Below are 24,649 nucleotides of genomic sequence, written 5' to 3'. Positions count from 1 at the left end.
TATGATTTGTTAGAAGAAATGGCCATTAATAATCAACAATGGCCAAGTGAGAGAGGTAACTCGAAGAAAGTTGCTGGTTTGCATGAGATTGATGCAATATCTAAGTTAATTACTCAGGTTGAGGCTTTGAATAAACAGTTGCAAGGTAGTACAATGGCAGCCCCCGTGATGCAAGCTCAGACAATGTGTGAATTATGTGGGGGTCCTCATGCTTATGAAAACTGCCAATATGCGGATGTAAATAATATGCCATTGGAACAAGCTCAAGCCATTGGGAATTTTCCTCGTCAAAATAACAACAACAACCCTTATTCAAACTTTTTTAACCAAGGGTGGAGGAATCATCCCAATTTTTCCTGGAAGAATGATCAACAAGGTCAATCCTCAATTCAGCAACCACAGCAGTCATTTCAGCAACCACCTCAAGGGTTCTATCAACAGATAATCAGGCCTCAACAACAACCACCTCAGCCGCCTATGCAATAACAACAGAATCCTGTGAGACAGCCTGATACTCAGTCTGATGTTCTTAATCAATTCATGACTGAGATGCGGTCTACTACTAGAAATTTGGAGACTCGGATAGGGCAATTGGCTACTCTTATGGCCAACCGTGCTCAAGGTGACCTGCCTAGCACAACTGAGGTTAACCCAAAAGAGCAATGTCAGGCTATTACATTGAGAAGTGGGAAGAGGTAAGAAGGGCCAAGCTCAAAACAGTCAGTTGAAGACAAGGGTTGGGATCAACAGGCACAGGGCACATTGGATCAGAAGCAAGATGAGGACAAGGTTACTGAAGACCTACCAGTCGAGGAAGCTACACCGCCAGTCAGTATTGATCATCTTATTAAGATTCCCTATCCTTAAAGACTACACAAGAACAACTTAGATAAGCAGTTTTCGAAATTTCTAGAAGTATTCAAGAAACTGCATATAAACATTCCATTTGCGGAGGCTCTAGAGCAGATGCCCAGTTACATGAAATTCATGAAAGACATCCTGTCTAAGAAAAGAAAAATGGGAGAATATGAAACGGTGGCATTAACTGAAGAGTGTAGCGCTATTCTGCAAAGGAAACTCCCTCAGAAGCTGAGAGATCCTGGGAGTTTTACTGTACCTTGCACCATAGGTAATATTAAGAGCATGAATGCTCCATGTGATTTGGGAACAAGCATTAATCTGATGCCGCTTTCAGTTTTCAAAAGATTAAAGCTGGGGGAAGCAAGGCCTACCACAGTAACATTACAATTAGCATATTGTTCATTGGCACATCCTCAAGGTATAATAAAAGATGTCCTAGTGGAGGTGGACAAGTTTATCTTCTACAAACGTTCCACTCATCCTTGGTAGACCATTCTTGGCTACAGGCCAAGCTTTGATTGATGTGCAGAAAGGTGAGTTAAAGCTAAGAGTACAAGGTGAGGAAGTTTTTTTCAATGTACTCAGGGCTATGACTTACTCTGGGGCCAGTGATAGTTGTTTCTCTGTGGATGTGGTGGAGAGTCTAGTGGATGAGAAGAAGGTAGTAGAAAACCCTCTTGAGTTGAGTCTGATAAAGGAGGAAGTTACTAAACAAGATGGGAAGGAGGCCACAGAGTATGCAAAGTGGTTGAACTCTTATGGGCCTTTGAAGAGGAAGTACTTTGAAGAGCTCGATTTCGTGCCTACAAGACCATTGCCTTCAGTTGAGAAGCCGCCAGAGTTAGAATTGAAGGTATTGCCTGATCACTTGCAATATGAATTCCTTGGTAAGAACAAGACACTTCCTTGATTGTATCTTCTTTGCTCTCGGATGTTGAAATAGAGAAGTTACTAAGGGTGTTGCGCATGCATATGAGATCCATTGGGTGGACTTTGGCTGACATCAAGGGGATTAGCCCCTCAACAGTGATGCACAGAATTTTGATGGAAGATGGAATTAAGCCAACTATTGATGCTCAAAGAAGGCTTAATCCACCAATGAAGGAAGTGGTCAGAAAATAAGTGGTCAAGTGGTTAGATGCAGGAGTGGCTTATCCAATTTTTGACAGAAAATGAGTGAGTCCAGTTCAAGTGGTCCCCAAGAAAGGAGGGATGACAGTGGTAAAGAATGAAAATAATGAATTGATTCCTACTCGGACTATCACGGGTTGAAGGATATGTATTGACTACCGAAAGCTCAACAAGGCAACCAGGAAAGACCGCTTCCCACTACCCTTTATTGATCAGATGTTGGATAGATTGGCTGGCCATGAATATTATTGTTTCTTGGATGGGTACTCTAGATACCATCAAATAGCCATTGCACCTGAGGATCAGGAGAAAACGACATTTACATGTCCATATGGCACATTTGCGTTCAAAAGAATGCCATTTGGACTTTGTAATGCACCAGGAACATTCCAAAGGTGCATGATGGCTATCTTTTCTGACTTGGTTGAGAAGTGCATCGAGATTTTTATGGATGACTTCTCAGTTTTTTGGTCTTCCTTTGACCATTGTCTAAGCAACATGGAACTGGTTCTAACAAGGTGTGAGGAATCAAATTTGGTGCTTAATTGGGAGAAGTATCATTTCATGGTGAAGGAAGGCATAGTGTTGGGCCACAAAATCTCTAATGAAGGGATTGAGGTCGATAAAGCCAAGATCTCTACAATAGAAAATTTTCCACCACCAGTTTCAGTAAAAGGGGTTCGTAGCTTTCTGGGTCACACTGGTTCCTACAGACGGTTTATAAAAGACTTTTCGAAGATTTCGAAACCCTTATCTAGTTTGTTGATGAATGGAGTTCCATTTGAGTTTGGAGAGGAGTGCTTGAAGGCTTTTGAGACACTTAAGGAGAAACTCATTTTAGCGCACATAGTCATTGCACCAAATTGGGAGTTGCCCTTTGAATTGATGTGTGATGCAAGTGACTATGTAGTGGGAGCAGTCCTAGGACAACGAGTTGACAAGGTATTTCACACCATCTACTATGCTAGTAGAACCTTGAATGACGCTCAAATGAATTATGCCACCACTGAGAAGGAGATGTTGGCAATAGTATTTGCTTGTGATAAGTTCAGGCCGTACCTAATTGGGAATAAGGTAATTGTGTACACTGATCATTCTGCAATTAAATACCTTATGACCAAGAAGGATGCCTAACCAAGGCTAATTCGATGGGTTCTTCTACTACAAGAGTTTGATTTGGAAATCAGAGACAAGAAGGGAACAGAGAATTTAGTGGTAGACCATTTATCTAGACTGGAATTAGAAGAGAGCCAGAATATGAAGGAAGTCCATATAAATGATGAATTTCCAGATGAGCAGTTGTTTGCTTTGAGGGAAAGTCTGATGGTCCCATGGTTCGCTGATTATGTAAACTTTTTGGCTGCAAACATTACTCCTCCAGATATGTCTAGACAACAGCTGAAGAAATTTTTCTCTGAAGTGAAGTACTATTACTGGGAAGAACCAATCCTTTACAAGCACTGTGCTGATCAGATTATCAGAAGGTGCGTGCCTGAAGAGGAGATGCATTCCATTTTGACCCACTGCCATACTTTGCAATGTGGTGGTCATTTTGGCGGTGGTAGAACTGCTGCAAAGGTTCTTCAGTGTGGGTTTTTCTGGCCAACTTTGTTTAAAGATGCTCATGAGTTCGTGAAGGCATGTGATCGCTGTCAGAGAACTGGAAATATTTCAAGAAGGAACGAGATGCCTTTGACTAGAATTCTAGAAGTTGAGCTGTTTGATGTGTGGGGAATAGACTTTATGGGCCCATTCCCGTCATCTTACAACAACCTGTACATACTGCTAGCTGTGGACTATGTCTCTAAATGGGTGGAAGCAGCTGCAACTCATGAAAATGACGGTAAAACAGTTCTTAACTTTCTTCAAAAATATATCTTTACTCAGTCTGGTACTTCTCGAGCAATTATTTGCGATGAAGGGAGTCATTTTTCTAACAAACAGTTTGAGACTTTTCTTGCAAGATATGGAGTGAGACACCGCACTGCGTTGCCTTACCATCCATAAAGTAATGGACAAGCAGAAATCTCAAACCGAGAGGTAAAGAGTATTTTGGAGAAAACGGTGCAACGGTCCAGGAAAGATTGGTCTAAGAAACTCGATGATGCATTGTGGGCATATAGGACAGCTTTTAAGACACTTATTGGCATGTCACCATACAGTTTGGTTTTTGGCAAAGCGTGTCATCTACCAGTAGAACTTGAGCATCGAGCATATTGGGCCATGAAAACTTTGAATATGGACATGGCATCAGCGGGAGAGAAAAGATTGTTGTAGTTGAATGAGCTAGAGGAGCTCAAGAATGAGGCATATGAGAATGCCAAAATTTACAAGGAACGGACTAAGTTGTGGCATGACAAGAACCTGGTTCGGAAAGAATTTCAACCAGGTTAGCAAGTATTACTATTCAATTCAAGGTTGAAATTTTTTCCAGGCAAGCTAAAATCAAGGTGGTCCGGACCTTACACTATTGTAAAAGTATTCCCTTATGGCTTAGTTGAGGTAACTAGTGAGAAGACCGGTAATTGTAAGGTGAATGGGCAAAGGTTGAAGCCCTACTTGGGTGGTCATTTTGATCAATCCAAATCAGTCATCCTCTTAACGTCACAATGAAGAGGAGTTCAGCGTCCGGCTAAATGACGTTAACGACAGTGCCATTGGGAGGCATCTCAGCTTCTATTTTGTTTTGCATTTTAATTTTTGGTTTGCAACAATTAGTATTTTTAAGCCTTTTTATTTCTTATTATTTTTGTCATTCTGTGAAAATCTGGAAAAAGAAAACCGTGAAAAACGTGAAGAAAAAAAAAGGAAAAATTTTTGGCTTTCAATTAGGGCTGTGGCGCAGCTTGTTGAGCCGCGGCGCCTAGGGGTATTAGAGCCACGGTGAGGCCTCTGACAGAGAGGGCAAAAATTCAACCTGTCCTAGCACCGCAGCCCCAATTATTGTGTCGCAACTCCTAAAGCTGACGAAAAAGCAAAGAAAAAATATATACATTAGCACCGCGACGCTAGCGCGGGCCACCACTTATAACCTAAAATTTCCCCTATTTTTTTTCAGACCCTCCAAAATACCCCATCCGCCTCTCTTCATCTTCTCTGATTTTCCTCCGCCCTAAACACCATAACCACCAATATTTCACTCATTTTTCATAATTTCTTCACCCCATTCCATAAAAATCACTTCTCCCATCCTTTTCTTTCCCTTTCTCCACCTAATTTCCTCAAGAATACCATTTTTTTCCACTCATTTTACCCCTAATCTGAAAATCCCAATCTCTTCCTCTATTTTCCTCCATTTCTCCAAGCTTTGGACGACAATGGTGGATTATCAATGGGTTTCTCACTAATGTAAGTGATTTTGCCTCTCATCTTTGCAAAGCTAATGACATTCCTTTGGGTATTGAAGAAATCAAGCATTAATTGGGTATTATTGTGGATTAAGTAGTGTATTTTGGATATTATTGATATTGTGAAAAATTGGATTGGTGAATTGTGGTTTGTGGTGAATTTTTCTGATTTTGGGAAGTGCTAAAAACAAGGGGAGGTGCTGCCAAAAATTTTAGTGGTCCTAAAAGTGTGTATTTTGGGAGTGATTTTACTCAATGGGTCCAAAGAAAGGTACTGTAATTGCTTCATGTGCTTCATCATCTCACCCTCCTCGTGTTTCCACAAGGGCGGATTATGACACCACTAGATTTGTGAGCAAAGAGGCTCAAGAACGGTTTGTGGTGTTGTCAAGGAAACCTATACTTGAAGAAAGGGGTATGGAATTTAGTCCAGAACCTCTGGAAAACCAGCCACTTTATGAGCCTATTTGAGCTGAGATTACTCGACGACATTGGGACCAGTTTATTGACTGTAATAGCAAGGCTAATCACACGATGACATATGAATTCCTCGCTAATTGGCCAGAAAGAGACAATAATGTTGTCACTATGAAGGGCAAGAAGATACCAGTTACTCTTGCAACATTTAATCAGTCGTATGAGGTACCTGACTTTCCCATGGAAGAAGAAGAGCTTCGGGTATTGGGGGCCGATAATCTAGATTATGTTGACATTGCGAAGACACTGGGTTTTCCTGGAGCGTGAATTCATTTGAAGGATGGTGAGCCCAATTGTAAGTATCGGTGTGAACTTAACCAAGTGGCTCGAGCTTGGTGTTATTTTGTGAGTGCTCGATTGATTCCCAACAATCATTTGTCTGATATCCCGATTGACCGACTCAAGGTGACATATGCTATCTTAAAAGGGTACAATCTGAACATTGGGAGGTATATTCAGGAAAGTATCAATCATATAATTCAGGGTACCACTACTGACGAGTTGGGACATGGAAATTTCATTACTGAACTGTGTGTTACGTATGGTGCACCTCAATACTTAACTGGCATTAAGGTGCCTCCGCAAAAGCCAGTCGGGTTGGCCATGGTGAATCGCCTCATCCCTCCTCATCCCTATGACGCCTTGCAAGTTCCGAGAGGAAAAGGTCGACGCTATCAGAGGACTGATGACGGTGAGGATGAGCCCGAAGCTTTAGGTGGTCACATTGATCCTGCTATGCAGTACACTCATGATCAGCTGAATTACCTTATTCAGCAAAACATGCATATGCAAACATATATGGGGCAATAGAGTGCTTATGATACGAACCATATTCAGCGGCTGAATAATTTGGTATCTCGGTGGTCTTTGGTTGAAGAAGATGAGAATTATTTTGCACTACCACCACATTTCACTCCATATGATCAACCACCACCACCGAACCCATTATGAGGGGGTTGTCAGGTAAGTTTCTCTCTCTTGGGTTATAGTGTTCACATTGGGGACAATGTGAAATTAAGTATGGGGGAGGGACTTATTTTTATTTTTCTATTTATTTTAGTTAGTTTTAATTGTTTTTCAGTGTTGTCATGTGTTGTTTGTTGTGTTTGTGTGTTTAGAGTTAAGCCTATGATATGCATAAATGTCGTTGTTGTCACTTGTAAAATGGAAATTGTAAATAAACCGTGTGCTTGACTTGATTACACTTTGGATTAATTTGGATGCCTTTTGGAAATTTCTGTATATGTGTAAATTTTAATAATTGGATTGTGTCATACATGTTTTACTTTGGTTTGAGGTATGAATGGTTGAATAGGATAGAACTTGCATGATCTGCCTTTTGAGACGAAATTATTGACAATACATGCTTTGGAAAATCATTTAGGCGATTTTTTTTGGAACGTCTGGGCCTTTCAAGCTAACCTTTATTGTGTTATCCCTAGTTTCCCCTTTGTGTCTAGCCTATTTATTGTTGCCAAACCACTTTTGTTGAGCCAAAAATTATATCTATTATTATTTACTTTCCCTTTGTCTTAAAAATTATACCATAAGCTTAAAAGTAAGTTTGGGGGAGGGAATTGTAATTGAGTCAAAGTTTTTGTATGAGAGGTTAAACAATGTAAATTCTTGATTGAGAAAATTATCTTAAAAAAAAGAATTGCATGTTGTGAAAATAAAAGTGTGTGCAACATCACAATTTCGATAAAAAAAAACAAAGAAAAGTAAAAGCGTTTACATTTGTGAAACTTTTCTCAATCATTGGAAGATGGGGAATTGGGGATGGTTGTAAAAGTTTAATGTTTGATTGGTTTTAGTAAGCTTATGATATAATGGAGCCTAAATGACTTTTCATCCACCTTTTACCTAAGCCGAAATGTTATAACCTTGAAAGTCCTTTTGATTCCAAAGCTTGAATTGTTGACATTAGTGGAGATAGGTAAGTGTGCATGCTTATTGAATATTGGTTTGTGGAGTGTTGGAAAGAGTAAGGCATGTATGATGTTGTCCAATTGTTGATTTGTAATTTGCAAGTATATTCTTATTTCCAAATAAGGCATTAGGATTAATTGTTAGAGTAATTGAGTTGAAATTCTGGTTGTTTAATGGTTGAAGTTTTATAGGTGATGGCGGCGTGCTATGAATAATAATGGAGGCTTAATTTGTCGTGTGTTGTTTGTTTTAAGTTTTGTGAGTCGTTTCCTTACTCGAGGGCGAGTAAGAAGTAAGTTTGGGGGAATTTGTTAGGCTAGTTTTAGCCTACGTTTTAAGTGTTTCGATCAATGTTTTCTTCTTTGGTTTGCATGATTTTGGAGTGGATTTATGCTTGTTTTTCTTGATTTCAGGTTTATGCACTATAATTGGGCAATTTGAGTGAAAAGTGAAGATTTAGTGCTAAACCGGAGCCGAAATCATGTTAACCTAAATTTCAAGTTAAGGCCACGGCGCTACTGATGGCGTCGTGGCGCTGGTATCCATTACAGCCGCGGCGAGGTCAGAATTCCAGATTGCAAGTCAAGATCCCAGGAGGAATTAGGACCGCGACGTAGCCATTGGCGCCACAACGCTAAGGTGCATTACGACCGCGGCGAGCCCCTTTACAGAAAGTTCGAAATTTCTCTATCATGCACTAGCGCCGCAGCGCAGGAATTTGGGCCGCAGTGCTAACGTCCGTACGTGTCAGAATTTTTAAGGGTAATTTCATCATTTTTTGGAGAGATAGGAGGAGGCTTTCGTTTTTAATATAGGGAAATCGCAATTTGAAAAGAAAAGAAAAAAAAGACTTCTCGAACCCTAGAAAAAGAAGAAAAATGAGATTGGAGCAGGGATTGGCGGATTGTGACAATCCTAAACTAGTTTCTTCTCTTCTCTCTTTATTTTTCTGCTTTTGATTATGTTTGTTTTTGAATCAATTAAGAACATGTCAATGGAGATTATGAACTAAACTCCAATTTAGGGATTTTAATGGAGATTGTCTGAGATTATCTATGGATTAATGCAATTTTGATATTTTTCTTTCTTCTATTGATATGTGATTAATTCATATTTGTGCTCAATATATGTTTTAGATTGGCCATCTTTTACATGATCTATGATTCTAATATGAAATCTGAAAAGTGAATATTAAGATTGCTCTAATTGAATAAACATAGGTTTTGATGTAAAACGAAAGTATTTGTGTCCAAATAAATTTTTATTTGCCAAATAGAACTATAGATTCAATTTATTTGGTAATTAGCTACAGTCCTTGTGGGAACGATCTCACTCGCGTGATTTATTACTTTGGAAACGATACGTATACTTGCGTGTTGAATTTTCACAACAATAAACTGGTTGAATCAGTCTGGCACTGAAGACCTTGCAAAATTCCTTCCTAAACTGCTCCCAGGAGGTGATGGATCCAGGTTTGAATTTCCAATACCATTCCGAGCTGAGTCAAAGAGAGTGGTTGGTAATACCCTGCACCTATAATCATGCTCCACACCGAGTAACTCTGTCTGATCCTCGAACTTTCCAATGTGTCGCACTAGGTCCTCCTTCCCAGTGTACATTGGAAGTTTTAGGGTCATGTACTTCGGTGGTTGTTGAACAGCTTGGATCTATGCACTGAAGGGACTCCCACTTCTATGAGCTAGCTTGATATCGGAAGATTTCTTTCTCTGGCTCTGAACAACCATGGTGAGTGCATCTATTTGAGCCTACACTGCTGGTGGGGTCGTTGCTCCAAGTGGGGTAGAACAACCGCGTACCCCCTCATGAGTGTTGTTCTCCTGTTTATGACCTCCCTCAGATCCTAAGGTTGTGCATCTTTCCCGAGCCTATCGAACACGGTACTGGTGTTGTTCATCGGTTCATTTCCCTTGCGAGACTGAGGGTGTAGGAGTAGTAGGTCTGCCTTGCTCTTTTCGGTGTGATCCTACCCCTGAACCTCTCCTCCTACATGACTATGAGACTTTGAGTGACCATTTCCATTCCTGTCATGCCTCTCAGATGTCTGACCTTCCTCTCCTATGTCGTTTCATCTGTCCCCCTGGGAGGGGGCCTTCGGTTTGGTAACTCTCTTACTCCGAGATTAAGTGTTATTCTTCTTAGTTATGGAGGAGGCAATCTTGGGACTGCACCTCTTCATCCTGTCCTTAGGAAAGTGGCTCTGAGAGCGTCCTTGGGGTTCGAATCCTCCCCTGGGACTCCTTGTTACTGTTGTCTTGCATCCTTGCTCCTTTGGCCTGAGCCTCCCTCATCGCCTGAGCAGCAGCTTCATCGTTAGCTTGAGCTAACTGGGTAGCCGCCTCCTGAGCCACAGCAGCCTCCTGTTGCCTCCGGTCAACTTCTTTCTCCCTCTAGATCATTCTCTAGACCTACTCATCTATCTCCCGTTGTTGTCGTTCTGTAGTCGCCCTCTGGAGGGAAATTTCGGCAGCAAAGGCCTCCTGCCTCGCCAGAAATTGCGCCGTCTCCTCCCGGTGAGCATCCAATGGATCTTCTGCATTAGGTTGATCTCCAACCTCAACCTGAGGTTCGTTAACGGGATTGATGGGATCCTAAGTGGTGGAATCCCTAGGAGCCGTCTTCTTTGCCTGACTGGGTTTTGGAGGCATCGTAAAACTGATGAAAGTGTGTTTCTTGATTTCGTACTCTCAATGAAAGCACCAAAATATTGACCTGAGAAATTGGAAACAATCGTATGTACAGTATACGACACCTTTTGAACGAAATAAATACAATATACGACAGAGTACAAATATCTAAACAAACACAGATATTTATAGTGGTTCAGCCCTGTTCTGGTGAATAGTAATAACCTAATCCACTTAGTTTTTAGTATTGAATCAGTCGATAGACAATTACACAGATGAACTGAAGAGTTCACTCGTCACCAATTTTCCCAGAGTTTCTCCCAAAAAATATTTGTCTAAAAATAGATCCAAAGATCCCCTTTTATGAAGCCCTGGGTCCTTTATTTATAGTACCCAGGGGCTGTTACGTGATCAGTAATTGTAACGTCCTACTACCTTAGAGCCGATACTAAGTGAGTTTAAAACAGAAATTGTGCATTTAAATGACTCAAAGTGGTTTCTAAAACCAAAAGTGTGATTAACCAGAGTTTAAGGCTGTATTCTTTTAAAATGGTCAACTTCATTGAAAACGTTAAATATAAAACATCTGGGATCCCAAAATAAGGTTTACAAAATGTTTACAACACAAAAATAGATTTACACTTGATCAGCTATCAAAAGAATGGTTAAATACAGCCATATACAAAATGCCCCCAACCAAAGCAGTCGGGCAGGCCGAACATGTACGCGCCGCCCCCACGCTCTCCATACTCATGGCCGGTTGACTGACTCCTTGCTTTTACCTGCCACACGGAGCACCCGTGAGCTGAAGCCCAACAAGAAAACCCAAATAACACATAACATATGCAAAACAAATAGCTGGCAATAATTCACTGACACATAGGAAAACCATCATAATAAACAAGTACGGCCATGCCGCTCCCAAGGCCTTACCAAAGCCTGGAGTTTCGGTTCTCACCGCGAGGATAACTCATGTATCCCTTGGGTCCCACCCTGAATATAAGCATCCCATGTGCTGTGTGTTACTTTCGGCCCCACGGCCGCCCCGGCCTTTGCCGTTCGTTTCATCATAATCACACATATAGTACATTCAAAATAAACATTCACACACATCACGGTTCATTTAAGGTTAAGCATTTGCACGTAATACAATCCGGGGCCATGCCCTACAATCACACAGTGGGGCCATGCCCTCAACTCGGGTGTTACGGTTTTCTTACCTGTATCCCGTGCTTTCCAAAGTACCACGGTCACGAGCACGGTCCACAAGCACGAGCCTCTCCCAAAATCCTCAAATGAAGAATCCACACAAGTCCTTGATCCCCTCCTAGACTCCCACTTCTCCTTCTCTTCTTCTTCTTCTTCTTGCTTGCCCTAGCCTTTCTCTCCTCTTCTTTTCCTTCCCTTCTAATTTTATCAAGACACTCAATGATCCCTTGCCCAAACCGTATACCCCATATACCCAGCTAACACTTGCCTATTTGCCTTGCCAAAAGACCAATTTACCCCTTCCTAATAATCCCTCCTTAGCTAAACCTTCAAGGGCACTTAAGTCTTTACACTTTCATTTCAATTCTACCACTTTCTATCTTAAAACTTGTTACCCACAGCAGTTACAAACGGTTACCCAGGTTACCCAATTACCAATAACCAACCACTCATTCTCAACTCAACTTATAAGATTCCCAAAGTACCCCTAGGCTTTACCCGAGCCGGGTACAACATCCCGTTGTGACTTTTAGACTAAATGGCTCACTAGGACCGTCTTGATGCGTGCATCCTGATAAAAACATCGCACTCACATGGCACCATTCACATAGTACAATTATCACAGATATGCCCAAACATGGCCAGATTACAATCATGCTCATTCTAAGACAATCAGGTCTACATGCATACTAATTCACATAGTCGTGCATCTCAATTAATCAACTAATCACATAACGTGCAATAAATCGTAATCATGCATTAAGCTCATTAAAGTCACACACAAAATCCCATCATGCCCTCCAGGCACACTTCCCCAGGCCCTTAAGCCTAAACACTGAATTTGGGTCGTTACAGTAATACTGGGGATCGTGGTTTGGTACACGATTATTGGGTAGGGGAGACACATGTCCACCTCCCCATGATTATAAGATCGTGGTTCTTCTCGTTGTTTTTCTAGATCATGGTTGACGATGCACGATTGAAACCTTCGGGAAAATGCTAAGTCTCGATTGGTCTATGAGACTTAGGAGCTAGGCCTGATGACCTATAGGTGCTCGGCTTGTTGATCTTCTAAGTGCTAGGCCTGATGACCCTTTGGGTGCTAGGCCTGTTGATCTTCTGGGTGTTAGGCTTGTTGATCTTCTATTTGAACGAGTGTGAACTTTATCCAGCAAAGTGTATTCGGGAGTTTAGACCGGCCACCCTATGAAGAATAGGGTGGGCCAACCACCATGTGGCTCTTGAGCATGTCAAGCCGACCACCCTTAGGGGTCTAGGGCCAGGCCGACCACCTATAGGGGGTTTAGGTCTGGTCTACTTCCCAATAGGTCCTAGACCTATCTTTTTTGCTCATCGGTCTTTTTTCAATACTTTGTCATTTTTCCCTGACTTGTGATGCCACGTGCCATTTTCTCATTCGCTATGTCATCTCTTGAATTTTGAGGGATAACAATGACATTTCAAAAAATAGAAATTATAAAGGGATGATGAACAGAACACATAGGCTTCCTGTTCTCACAAAGCACAAAGGAGTTCTTGTTCTCACAAAGCACAAAGTAGTTCTTGTTTTCACAAAGCACAAATTTTTTCATGTTCTCACAAAGCACAAAGGAGTTCATGTTCTCAAGAAGCACAAAGCAAACTACCAAATGCTAACAGAAGGGATTTGGTCACATAGCCACATTCGTCAACCTCTGTTCGCACAAGGCAAGTTATTTCACCTGTGTTTAGAGAATTAGTGTAGGAATACGGAGTTGTGCTTTATCAAAATATAATTGTATTTGTGTTGTAATTTATTATTTGCAGGCCAAGCCCTATAACTTAGGCTCATAATCTAATTGTAACCCCAAACTCCTCACTATAAATAAGAGGAAATGGGATAGAAATGAGGGGGCCAATTCATTATGCCAAATCTCCATTCTTGTATAAACAGATCGTATGTAATGTAAAAGCAAAGGGGAACTATAGAACAACCGACGACACAGGTTCGCCAGAAACTATGGTTCTTTAAGCTTAAATATTAATAAAAGTGACTAAGTGGACGTAGGTCATCTTTTTGGGGTCAAACCACTATAAAATATGGTGTTATTAATTTTATTATACCTCTATTCTTGAATACATTCTCTTATGTTCTTAAGTTGACTAAAAACGGTGTCAACAATTTTTTTTTCAAATTTAAATGTTCCTATCAAGGTAACCAAGTACCCATTCACGTTTTCATATCAATTTTTTTTTTCAAATTTGAATGTTTACATCAGGGTAACTGGTTACCCATTCATGTCTTTCATAACTATTTTTTTCTTTCCAAATTTATATATTCTTATCACAGTTACTCGTTACCCATTCAAGTTTTCATATCTAATTTTTTTTTCCAAATTTGGATGTTCCTACTAGGGTAACTGGTTACCCAATCACATTTTCGTCAGATTTTTTTTTTCTTTTGATTTTAATGTTCCCATCAGGGTAACTGGTTACTCATTCACGTTTTCATATCTATTTTTTTTCTTTCCGAATTTGGATGTTCCTATCAGGGTTACTAGTTACTCATTCAAGTTTTTATAAATATATCCAGATTTGGATGTTCCCACGAGGATAATTGGTTATCCATTCTCATTATTCATATAATTTTTTTCTAGATTTGAATGTTCTCATCAGTACGGGTGGCAAAACAGGTTTCGACACGACTTGAAAATGACACAATAAATACAAAAATGAAGAAAAAATACAAGGAAAAAATGAAAAAAAAAAAAAAAAAAAAGAGGAAAGAAAACTGAAAAAATATGAACAAAAAAAACAATATAAATGAAAGAAAAAAAAAATTTAAATAATAGAAAATGGAAAGAAAAAAAAGGATAAAGGAAAAAATTGGTAGAAAAAATGAAAAAAAAAATTGAAGAAAAAATAAGTAAGGAAAAAAAGAAATAAAAAAACTAAAAATAATAATAAAAAATAAAGGAAAAAATAAAAAAAAATTGAAAAAATAAAATAAAATCATCTTCAAAATTAAAGAAAACATTGGCATAATTATAAAAAAATTTCAAATTTATGGAAAAGAAAATCTCATAAATATGAACTTTCAAATCAAAAAGCTATAAAAAAAAGTATGAAAATTTAAATAAAAATATTTTTGTAAATCAACCTAAAAAAACTCATAAATATGAAAAAAAAATATCACAATTATATAAGAAAATTGGCATTTATGGCTATTTCTACTATAAATTGGATAACATGGGCCCATGTTCAATGTCAGCATAAAAACTTTATTTTGTATTGGGCCACTAATTAAAGACATACCTAAAAACAAAAGAGAAAAAGTTAAGAAGCATACTCATTTTAAATGATCTTCTCTTATTTGTAGTCATATTTTGAATTTTTTTTAATACTAGTATTTTAGTTCATGTTATACCTTTTTGTTTGCTCAAATACTCACAACACAGTGTATTTTTTAAATGATATTATGAAAAATGTAATTATAAAAATGGATAATAATAAACTAAATGTATTTAGTTGCTATTTTTGGTTAATGAATCTTAAAAGTGGGTATTTTTAAAGTTATCCCTTCCTAAACCAATAAAAGGACCAGATTCAAGAAAGAAGTTGGACTTCATTTCACAGGATCTAATCTTCAACCATTAACGATTGGGGCTTGGATTGACGATATCTTCCATCAACTCAAACCATCTTTGGAGAATAGAGAACATCATATACAAGCTCTCATTATTTTTGGACTGCTTTCACTCTCTATTATTTTTCACTGAAAGTTACTCTCATGAGCTCTAATTATAATTTCACCATCGTTATACTACTGCGACTCTAGGTTGTATCTCTAACTCCTTTCGTATATATTGTTTCGATTTACGTTGTTGACTCTCAACGTACTATAATATTGGATTTTCTTTTTAATAAAGATTAAGTTCGTATTAGATAAGGTTTTCTTTGGGTATCCTATACCTGAACTTTATTACTTGCTAGATATAATATAAGATAATAAAGTAGAAATGGCTAAAACTTCAATTTATTTATTTTTTGTTGAATAAAAGGGGATTGGTGGTATCTCACGCGCACAATTTAGCGTCATCTCAGGAATTTATTGAAATCACATGTAGAATGGAAATTGACATGTCTCATGTTTGCACAATTTAGCGTCATCTCAGGAATTTATTGAAATCACATGTAGAATGGAAATTGACATGTCTCATGTTTTCAAAATGGCTATCCAAGAAGTCCACCAAACACCACAAGCAACTTAAACTTAAAAATAACAGACCCACAAGAGAGATTATAATTTCATCCTTGATATGGCTAGTGGGAATTGATCCATAGATATGGCCCGAAAGAGAATATTGGTTAGGTCATTTTTTGTCACTATACTACTACTGGTGGTTTAATTTTTTTATTTTTGACTCATATGAGAAGTTTCAAAAAAATAGTACCCATACACATATAAGTGACGTTTATTATTATTATTATTATTAGGAAAATTTGTGGTATAAATCAGTAAGTAGCTAAAAAGTTGTACTTAAGTCATTAAGTTTTTTTTTTTTTTTTTTTCAGCAAAAATTAGTAAATAGTCTAAAATGTTGCACTTAAGTTTTTTTGTCGGCAAAAATCAGTTAGTAGTATGACATATTACACTTTTTTTTTTCAAAGAACTGACATGTTACTCTTAAATCAATAAGGTTGCAAAAGCCACATTTTATACTAAATTTTTCTTAATTTTAATAAATCAATAAAAATCTAAAAATATATATTTGGAATTTGGAATGGTCCAAATCCCAATCATCTCTCCCTAATTGTAACTTTGTACTTTCATGATTATTTATTGCAGTTACACCTCTTCTCACAAAAAAAATATTTTCTTTTCTCAGTGAAAATGAACATGTCGGTGGCAATTTTTTTTTTAATAAATATACCTTTATCTAAATGCATAATTCAGGGCTTTTAATATATTTTACGTAAAATATAACCTCCAGGACTAAAGAGAGCCAAAAAAAAAAAAAAAGTTAGGACCTAAACTGTTTTATTATTTATGATAATATAATATTAGAATAAATAAATCTGACAAAATAAGTTTATCGTATTTTTGTAATATAATTTGAGAGTTACAAATAAGTGGGATAAATATGTGTGTCTAAATTTGTAACATACTTTTGGGAGTTACATATCTTATAAAATCATTAACCATTTGTAACCTCCAAAAGATCACCTATTAATATGTAAAACGAGAGTTACACATGTCTAAATTGAATTTCATAAGTTATTATGTTGAATAGTTGTTGGAGATATGTTTTTAACTCCCAAATATGTAAATTGAGGTTCCAAAACATGTGGGAAAGATTTGGGACAAAATGCAAATAAAACTGTGACTGGCTAGTCATTATGCGTCGCGACGCCTACTGTGTGGCGTCGCGATGCCAAGATGCGCTGCCAACCAAAAGCAAGTTGCATGCATTTTGAATGGTGCAAACATTTTGGTAACTCTCAATTCCTCCATTTAATTCTATAATAACAACCAAAAGTTTTGGTGGAGTTTGAAATTCAAAAGGTGTCTCAAAACTCTATAAATTGAAGTCTAATGCTCACTTGTAATACACACAATTTATATCAATTAGAGCACTTGGCTAGAAATTCACCAAAAGGCTTGAAAATTCCATAAAGTTATTTCCATCTTGAGAGTTCTCTTATTGCTTAAAAAATAGGGGGAAATAAGCTTTTTGTAGTGCAAAGTACAAACAAACACAAAACAAGAACACTAGTTATAGAAATAGGATCAAAATAACCAAGATGAAAGAAAGGATTTAAAACTAGAAGAACACACCAATTCAGAAACAATCTTGAATAGTCACTTCATTGATCATGCATCAATCTCAGTTACAGACCTCACACAACTCTCTCTAGAACACGAGTTACAATATATGTGAAAAACTGAAAAATATTGATGCCTAGGCCTATGACCGAGTGGTCTATTTATAGCTATCTGTTTTAATGAAACAGTAATAACGAATATAACTAATTGCCAAAAATAGAGAGCCTAGGGATATGGTTATGTGAACCAATAGCTGAAAAATCTCCACCTTGGTTACATAACAAGTACAGGGATCAATTGTGACTTCTCTTTATAGAAAATCATACTAGTTGATTTACTTCAACTGAATAAGGTCCAAGCAGTAGTAAAACTTGTTGCTTGGGAGAACTTTGGTAATCATATCTGAGGGATTATGCTCTGTGGAGACTTTCTTCATAAGTACAACTCCATCAGCAATGATTTCCCTCACAAAGTGTAGCTTGAGATCTACATGCTTTGTCCTCTCGTGATAAACCTGGTTCTTAGAAAGGTGGATAGCACTCTGGTTATCACAGTAAACAGTGAAGACCTAGTTTGAAGCTTCAATTCTCAAGTTATTCCCCTTAGCTAAAGAGCTTCATTTATTGCTTCTGTCAATGCAATATATTCAGCCTCGATTGTGGACAAGGTAACCACCTTCTGAAGACTAACCTTCCAGCTAATTGCAGTTCCAAATGCAGGAAACACATAGCCGGTGAGTGATTTTCTGGTATTTAAACACCCTGCAAAATCAGAGTATATAAACCCTTCTTTTGCAACTGGGTTTTCATGAAATCCTTCAGGTCCTCCGTAGACTAGACCCCTTCCAAGTGACCCTTTAATGTATCTAAGGATCCACTTTAGAGCCTGCCAGTGTGCCTTTTTTAGGATTTGACATAAATCTACTAACTAAACTCACTAAATATGCTATGTATCTAATGTATGGCAAACCATGGCATACATGAGAGATCCCACTGCATTTGCATAAGGAATTTCTTCCATAAACTCCTTGTCATCTTTACTCTCAGGTGCTTGATCCATACTAAGTTTAAATTGTTGAGAGATGGGTGTTGAAACTGGTTTGACATCTGACATGCCAAATATGTCAGGAACTTTCTTTAGGTACATCTCTTGAGATAGAAACAACAACCCTTTACATCTTTCTCTCTTGATCTCTATCCCCAAAACTCTTTTGGCTTCACCCATGTCTTTCATTTCAAATTCTCTCTTCAGGTCAGATTAGACTTTATCTGTCTCATTCTTGTTGTTACTTGCAATTAGGATATCATCCACATAGAGAAGCAAGAAAACAAAAGAATGATTAGTAATGAACTTGAAGTATACATAGTTATCAAACATACTCCTTTTCAACTTGATTCGAGTCATAAACTCATCAAATCTTCGATTCCACTACCTTTGGGATTGCTTTAAGCCATACAAAGACTTATTTAGCTTGCACACAAAGTCTTCTTTTCCTTTCACTGTAAAACCTTCTAGTTGTCTCATGAAAATAGTTTCTTCAAGCTCTCCATACAAGAAGGCAGTCTTGACATCCATTTTGTAATGTCTCGAATTTGTTATTAAGGCTGAGTGCCTTGACTACTGTGCCTGGAGGGACAAAGTGGGATCATATGTGCGATAATGGGTATTGCGTGTGATTATGTGACACAAATGACTTGTGTGGTAACGTGATTAGATATGCATGTGTTATGTGTATTAAATGTGCATGTGGCCCCATTGCTGTAAATTGGGGCATGTTTGTAATTTTGGCCGGTTGAGGGTGTTGGGGTTTTATGCCTTAATTAAAACCCAAATTCTTTGTAATCTCATTTATTATCAATAAAAGAATAGAAATTATTTTTTGACTTGGTCAATCACTTTGCTCACATGTTTTATTTTCATGATTATTTGTTTAATATAAACTTCTATTAAATCCCGAGCATATAGCTAATCGTATTTATAGTGATGTAATCACAGTGGAATATAAATATGATTATATGTTCAAAATAAGTTAGTCCTAAGATTAGTCAGTGCACAGGATTTACACTGACTTGCCAATCTATGATATGATTTACTTACACATTACAGTGTTACGTTCTTTCCAGAACATTAGCAAAGTAGATAAGATCGGATGTATTTGTTACATCGGACAGAACCGATATTGACATTTGATAAGATAAGTAAACATACTATTATTATCTATTCTAGTCATATCATATAATTGACCATCGGTCAATTCAATCTCAATTCTGAGTGGTTAGTATTCTAACTTATTGTATTATTTGAGTTCTTTGACTTGTTCGTTACCAGCTTACCCTACGGACTAGCCCATACTTACATCTTGGGAACTCGGTAGTATAATTGAGTGGAAGTGTTAATCATAGATATGAACATCTATAGCTTCTGATGAAGAAGTGAAATGATGGTATCCTTTTAGTTTGGTTCAATGTGTTAAATGATAGAGATCTCATTTCAGTAATTAAATTAGTTTACTGAAATATCATTTACAATGAACTAAGTGTTTTAAGGATAAAATACAATGAGGGCTAAAACAGTATTATAGTCTCATCTCATTGTAGACCGTCTATAGAGGATTGAGTAACAATTATGGTTGTAACAATGGATAATTAATAGCGTATCTATATTTGTTATAGAGCGTTCTATGAATTCAAGAGTGCAATTCCGAGTCTATAGTGGAGTCACGAGGAATTAATAAGTTAGTAAATTTATTTGTTAGATTTATGATAACTTATTGGAGCTTGATTTCATAGGCTCATGGTCCCCATTGTACCTTGGATAAAATCATCTAGATAGTCTCAATTAATTGATTTTAATTATCAATTATAATTATCAAAGTTGACCAGATCAATTTTGGATAGTTTCACAGAGTTATGTATTTTTTAGAAGAAAAGAGAAATTATGGCAGATTTATTAATTACGATAAATTGATATCTAAATTAATAAATAAGTTTAAATCAAGGTTCAAATTATAAATAATCAATTTGATAAAAGATTTAAATAATTATTTAATTAATTAAATTAATAGAAAATAATGCAGGAATTTATTTTAAGTCCAATGGGCTTATAATCAAATGATAAATTTCACGGGCCTAAAACCCATGATAATTTCGACCTAGGGCTGTTAATTGGCTATTATTTTATTGAATTTTTAATAAAATTAAATGACCTAATTGAGTCTATAAAAGGAGTGCTTAGAGAGAAGTCAATTAAGAAGTTCTGACAAGTTTGACAAGTCACAAGTCAGATTTTCTAATAGTTTTAGATTCTCTCTAAACACAAGTCATTTTCTAAGCCTCTGTGTTATTTTCTCTTCTTCTCTCTGTATCTATCTCATGTGTTGAGAATTGTCCACACTAGTCTAGGTGATTCTAAGGACACATTGGAAGACTGTGAAGAAATTAGAAGAACGGTTCACTTTTTTTATAATACTTTGCGACAGAAAGGATATAAGAGTTAGATAAACAAAAGGAAGGACTCTTTCATTCCGCTGCGTATACTGTAAGTATTCTTATCTTTGTTTCTCTTTGAATTCAATTTTAGAAACATGTTCTAGGTTATCTCATATTTATTTGTTTAATATTAGATCTACATGAAAATAAATAAAGATCATGTATAAGTTTTCCTAACAACTGGCCTTAGAGCCTTTGGCAATCTTCATTTTCATGCATGAACATGTTATTATATCTACATGAAAATAAATAAAGATCATGTATAAGTTTTCCTAACAACTGGCCTTAGAGCCTTTGGCAATCTTTATTTTCATGCATGAACATGTTAAAAATTGGATTATTTGATGTGTTTGAATAATTGGATGGTTTTCATGTTTTTATGAAGTATATTGATTTTATGTGATTATTAGCAATTTTTAGGTTATTTTGTTGTGTTTTCTATGCTATATAATTTTTATATATGCTTTATTTTTTCTAAAACATGTTAAAAATTAATTAGAAAATAGTTTTGGTTTGAAAAACTGCACAAAAAAAAATTTGAAATTTTTTTGCAATGGCTGCCATGCGCTCGCGCGCACCATGCCCCGCGCGCGCGCGCCACCAACCACCTTGCACTGGTTACTGTTCATCCATATTTTTTTTTTAAAATTAAAGAAAAATAAAATTTGTGAAAATAAATTATTTATAATCAAAGCTAAAAATATCAAATTTGTTTTTGTATTTAAATTTTTTTTTTTTAAATAAGATATTTTGGTTAGTTGAGATTTAAATAATTAGATATTTTTCTACAAAGATTCAAATTCAAATTTAAAAATAGACTAACAACTTAATTTAAAAAAATTTAATATATTAAAATATTAGAATTATGATATAAGATATTTAAGATATTTTCATTTAAATTCTTGATATTTTTATTAAATCTTTATTTGAAAATATAAATATATTTTTATTCTATAGTTTTTAATATTTAAATTATTTAAAATTTGAATATTGTTAGTTAGATATTTTTATGGATATTTGAATTTGATTTTCTATTTTGAGATATTTTATGATGGTTGTACGCCCTGATTTTCCCACGGGCTGATTAGCGAGCTAAGATACGGCCTAATCATGACTACCACGTGGACATCCCCAAGACCGGAGCTGCCATCATAAGGTCCTACCTCCTTAGCTCGAGGTAAACTAAGGGTTCGCCAAGATTGCTCAATGACTGAATCTGGACTCTGAAGGCCGCAGGTCGAGGTAAGCATCCAGCTCGTGATACGAGCTGGAGTTGGAGGCTGTGACCTTTTATAAAGTCAACCACGCAAGGTAAACGTGCATATATCAAACATCACGTGTCTAATATACCCCTGACTTCTCGGACACGCAGCAGGAACGTGCGTATTCAGACACCCACGATTGGGTTGGGCCTTGCGGCCCATTATCCCCTTACCTATTGATTTGACCACACTTATGTGTCAGGTTTAGGAATTAATCATGAATGTCACAGAGTTGACATGATAGGTAAGAAGGTCACGGGATGACCTTCTTACCAACTCCCGGGTGCCTTCTCCTATAAATATGGAGACCTTGGGAGTTCATAGAGGTTGGATTCTCAATTGTAAGAAATACCCTGTAATCAAATACCCAGTATATAGAAATAATACTGACTAGTGGAGTAGAATGATTTTAACCTTTGAACCACTTAAAAAACGTATTTTGAGTCACCATTTCATTCTCTAAGATCATTTATCTATTTCGATTCAACCTAAGCACTAATCCCCTTCTCTTCTTTTCTTAATTATCTGTTGGCGAAGAACCGCGTCAACAATGGTTATAACTATTAATATTTTATTTTTTTAATGATTAAAATATTAGCTATAGTTGTAACAACCCAAGATATTTTATAACAACAGTTAAGATATTAATTTTAAAATTGAAAATTGGTTAAATTTTGAGATATATCATTTTTTTCAGGCAATTAATAAAATATTTTTTTTAATAAATGGGATTTAAATTAACTTTGGTTAATTGTTCATAAATCCTATTTTAATTAAATTAATTTTTTTTCAAATTAACCTAAACAAAGTTGAATGTTGATAAATTAAATTTAAATTAACTATTGTTAATTGTTGATAAATTTCATTTAAATTGACTTATTTTTGTAAAATTTTTAATTAATTTGAATTTTTTTTTATAAATTCTAGATAATTAATTATGGTATTTTTGCGAATGAAATAAATTGCGGTATTTTTGCATTAATTCATAGAATTGCTCATATTGTAACATGATTAGGCACATCCAATTATAACATGTATGTTTGCACTATATGTGGTATTTTTGCAATTGAGCTTAGATGCATATAGTGGCCCATATGTTTGAAAGATATATGGTATTTTGCCTAATAAAATATTCATAAAATGATAGGTTTTATTAGGGCCCATTAGAAAATGTAAAGTTTAAATTCCTCTCTTGTGGGTGATTCCACTTGTGAAGGCTCATTTGCTTTGCATGACTACAGTGGGCGAATTTTGAGTCACCATTTCATTCTCTAAGATCATTTATCTATTTCAGTTCAACCTAAGCACTAATCCCCTTCTCTTCTTTTCTTAATTATCTGTTGGCGAAGAACCGCGTCAACAGTTTGGTGCTTTCATTGAGAGCAAGTTCGATTAGTGCTGTCGCAAGCATCCAACTATGGTGACTACTCGATCCAGGCACGGTAACGAGACAGAACAGCATGATGGGCAGGAGGCTCATCATACTGCCATCCCTGGTGAACAAATTCCTGAAGTCCAACAGCGGCCTGGCAAGCAGCCGGCGGGCCAAGACGACACCGGAAGTTCGGTGCCCCGGCCACCTAATCCGAACCCGTGTTATTATACTGCGGTGGAGATGGAGAATGCTCAGCAGAGGAGCCAGCTAGCAATAGCTAACCAACAGATCAAGGATGTACTGGCCCGACTACCCTCTCTCGCAACCGACGCTAACGTCGGATAGAGGCAAGGCGAGGCTCCTAAGTCTCGCCGGGGTAATCGGTACAGGCATAGCCGCTCGGACAGACTTCCGACAGCCAACTCCACTCCTTCATCGCACCCTCGAGAAGCGAACTTCGGAGAAATGCCTAGAGTCGAACAACAGCAGTACAGCCGTTCGGTCAGAACTTCGACTCCTAGCTCCCAACCAGCCTCGAGCGCGCCCAGGGCAGCTCGAAGAAATTCCAGAAGGAGGTCCAGGGAGGGCTCACAGCGTCAGCCCGTCCCCAACAGCCGCCCTGTGCCTCGTCCAGATCGCCAGGCGCGGGACCCGCAGGTTGGCAGGGCCGAGAGGCCCCCACCTAACCTCATCTGTCCTAACGGAAACAGGATCGCCTCTCCGGTCAGGCATCCTCCATCTCCGATCAGATATCCATCTCCTCCTCGGCCCGTCCAAGATATCCCGGCCTATGGAAGTAGTAGGAGAGGCCCGCCATCAGTCAGACCTCCCCGACATAGCAGGGCGCCGAGGGAAAGCCCAGATCCTCACCACCAAAGGCGAACTCCGAGCCTGTCTAACAGGAGCTACTGGACCGGCAGTCACTGGAGTGACCCCTTTGGCGGAGACCTGCGCCAACGCCTGAGCTCGGCACAGAGTCCATAAGCCACCCAGAGGGGCGACCTACGAGATCGCCTTAACTCTCATAGAGGGGAGCCAACAGGAGGAGACAGCCATGCTCGCTCAGAGGGGGCCCTGTCCGAAGTACGTAACGGCGGGAATGCCCCAAATAACCTATCT

General features: G+C 37.6%; 1 protein-coding gene across 1 annotated transcript; it reads left to right on the top strand.

Moving 5' to 3' along the window:
- The first annotated feature begins 549 nt into the window (after positions 1 to 549).
- Positions 550 to 1,771, top strand: LOC133805736 (uncharacterized). Its single transcript, XM_062243898.1, has 3 exons — positions 550 to 695; positions 870 to 1,279; positions 1,368 to 1,771. Exons 1-3 carry the CDS (start codon positions 550 to 552, stop codon positions 1,769 to 1,771), a joined length of 960 nt encoding a protein of 319 aa, XP_062099882.1.
- Positions 1,772 to 24,649: the final 22,878 nt, after the last annotated feature.

Source organism: Humulus lupulus, chromosome X, assembly GCF_963169125.1.
Source record: "Humulus lupulus chromosome X, drHumLupu1.1, whole genome shotgun sequence".
NCBI lineage: Eukaryota > Viridiplantae > Streptophyta > Magnoliopsida > Rosales > Cannabaceae > Humulus > Humulus lupulus.
Note: the sequence above shows the minus strand (reverse complement) of the source record. Positions and strands in the feature narration are given on the sequence as shown.

Coding starts and splice junctions, on each gene's coding strand:
- LOC133805736 (XM_062243898.1), top strand. CDS start 550: ATGCGGTCTACTACTAGAAATTTGGAGACTCGGATAGGGCAATTGGCT. Junction 696..869: donor ACATTGAGAAGTGGGAAGAG/GTAAGAAGGGCC, acceptor CTATCCTTAAAG/ACTACACAAGAACAACTTAG. Junction 1,280..1,367: donor TTCATTGGCACATCCTCAAG/GTATAATAAAAG, acceptor TCTTGGCTACAG/GCCAAGCTTTGATTGATGTG.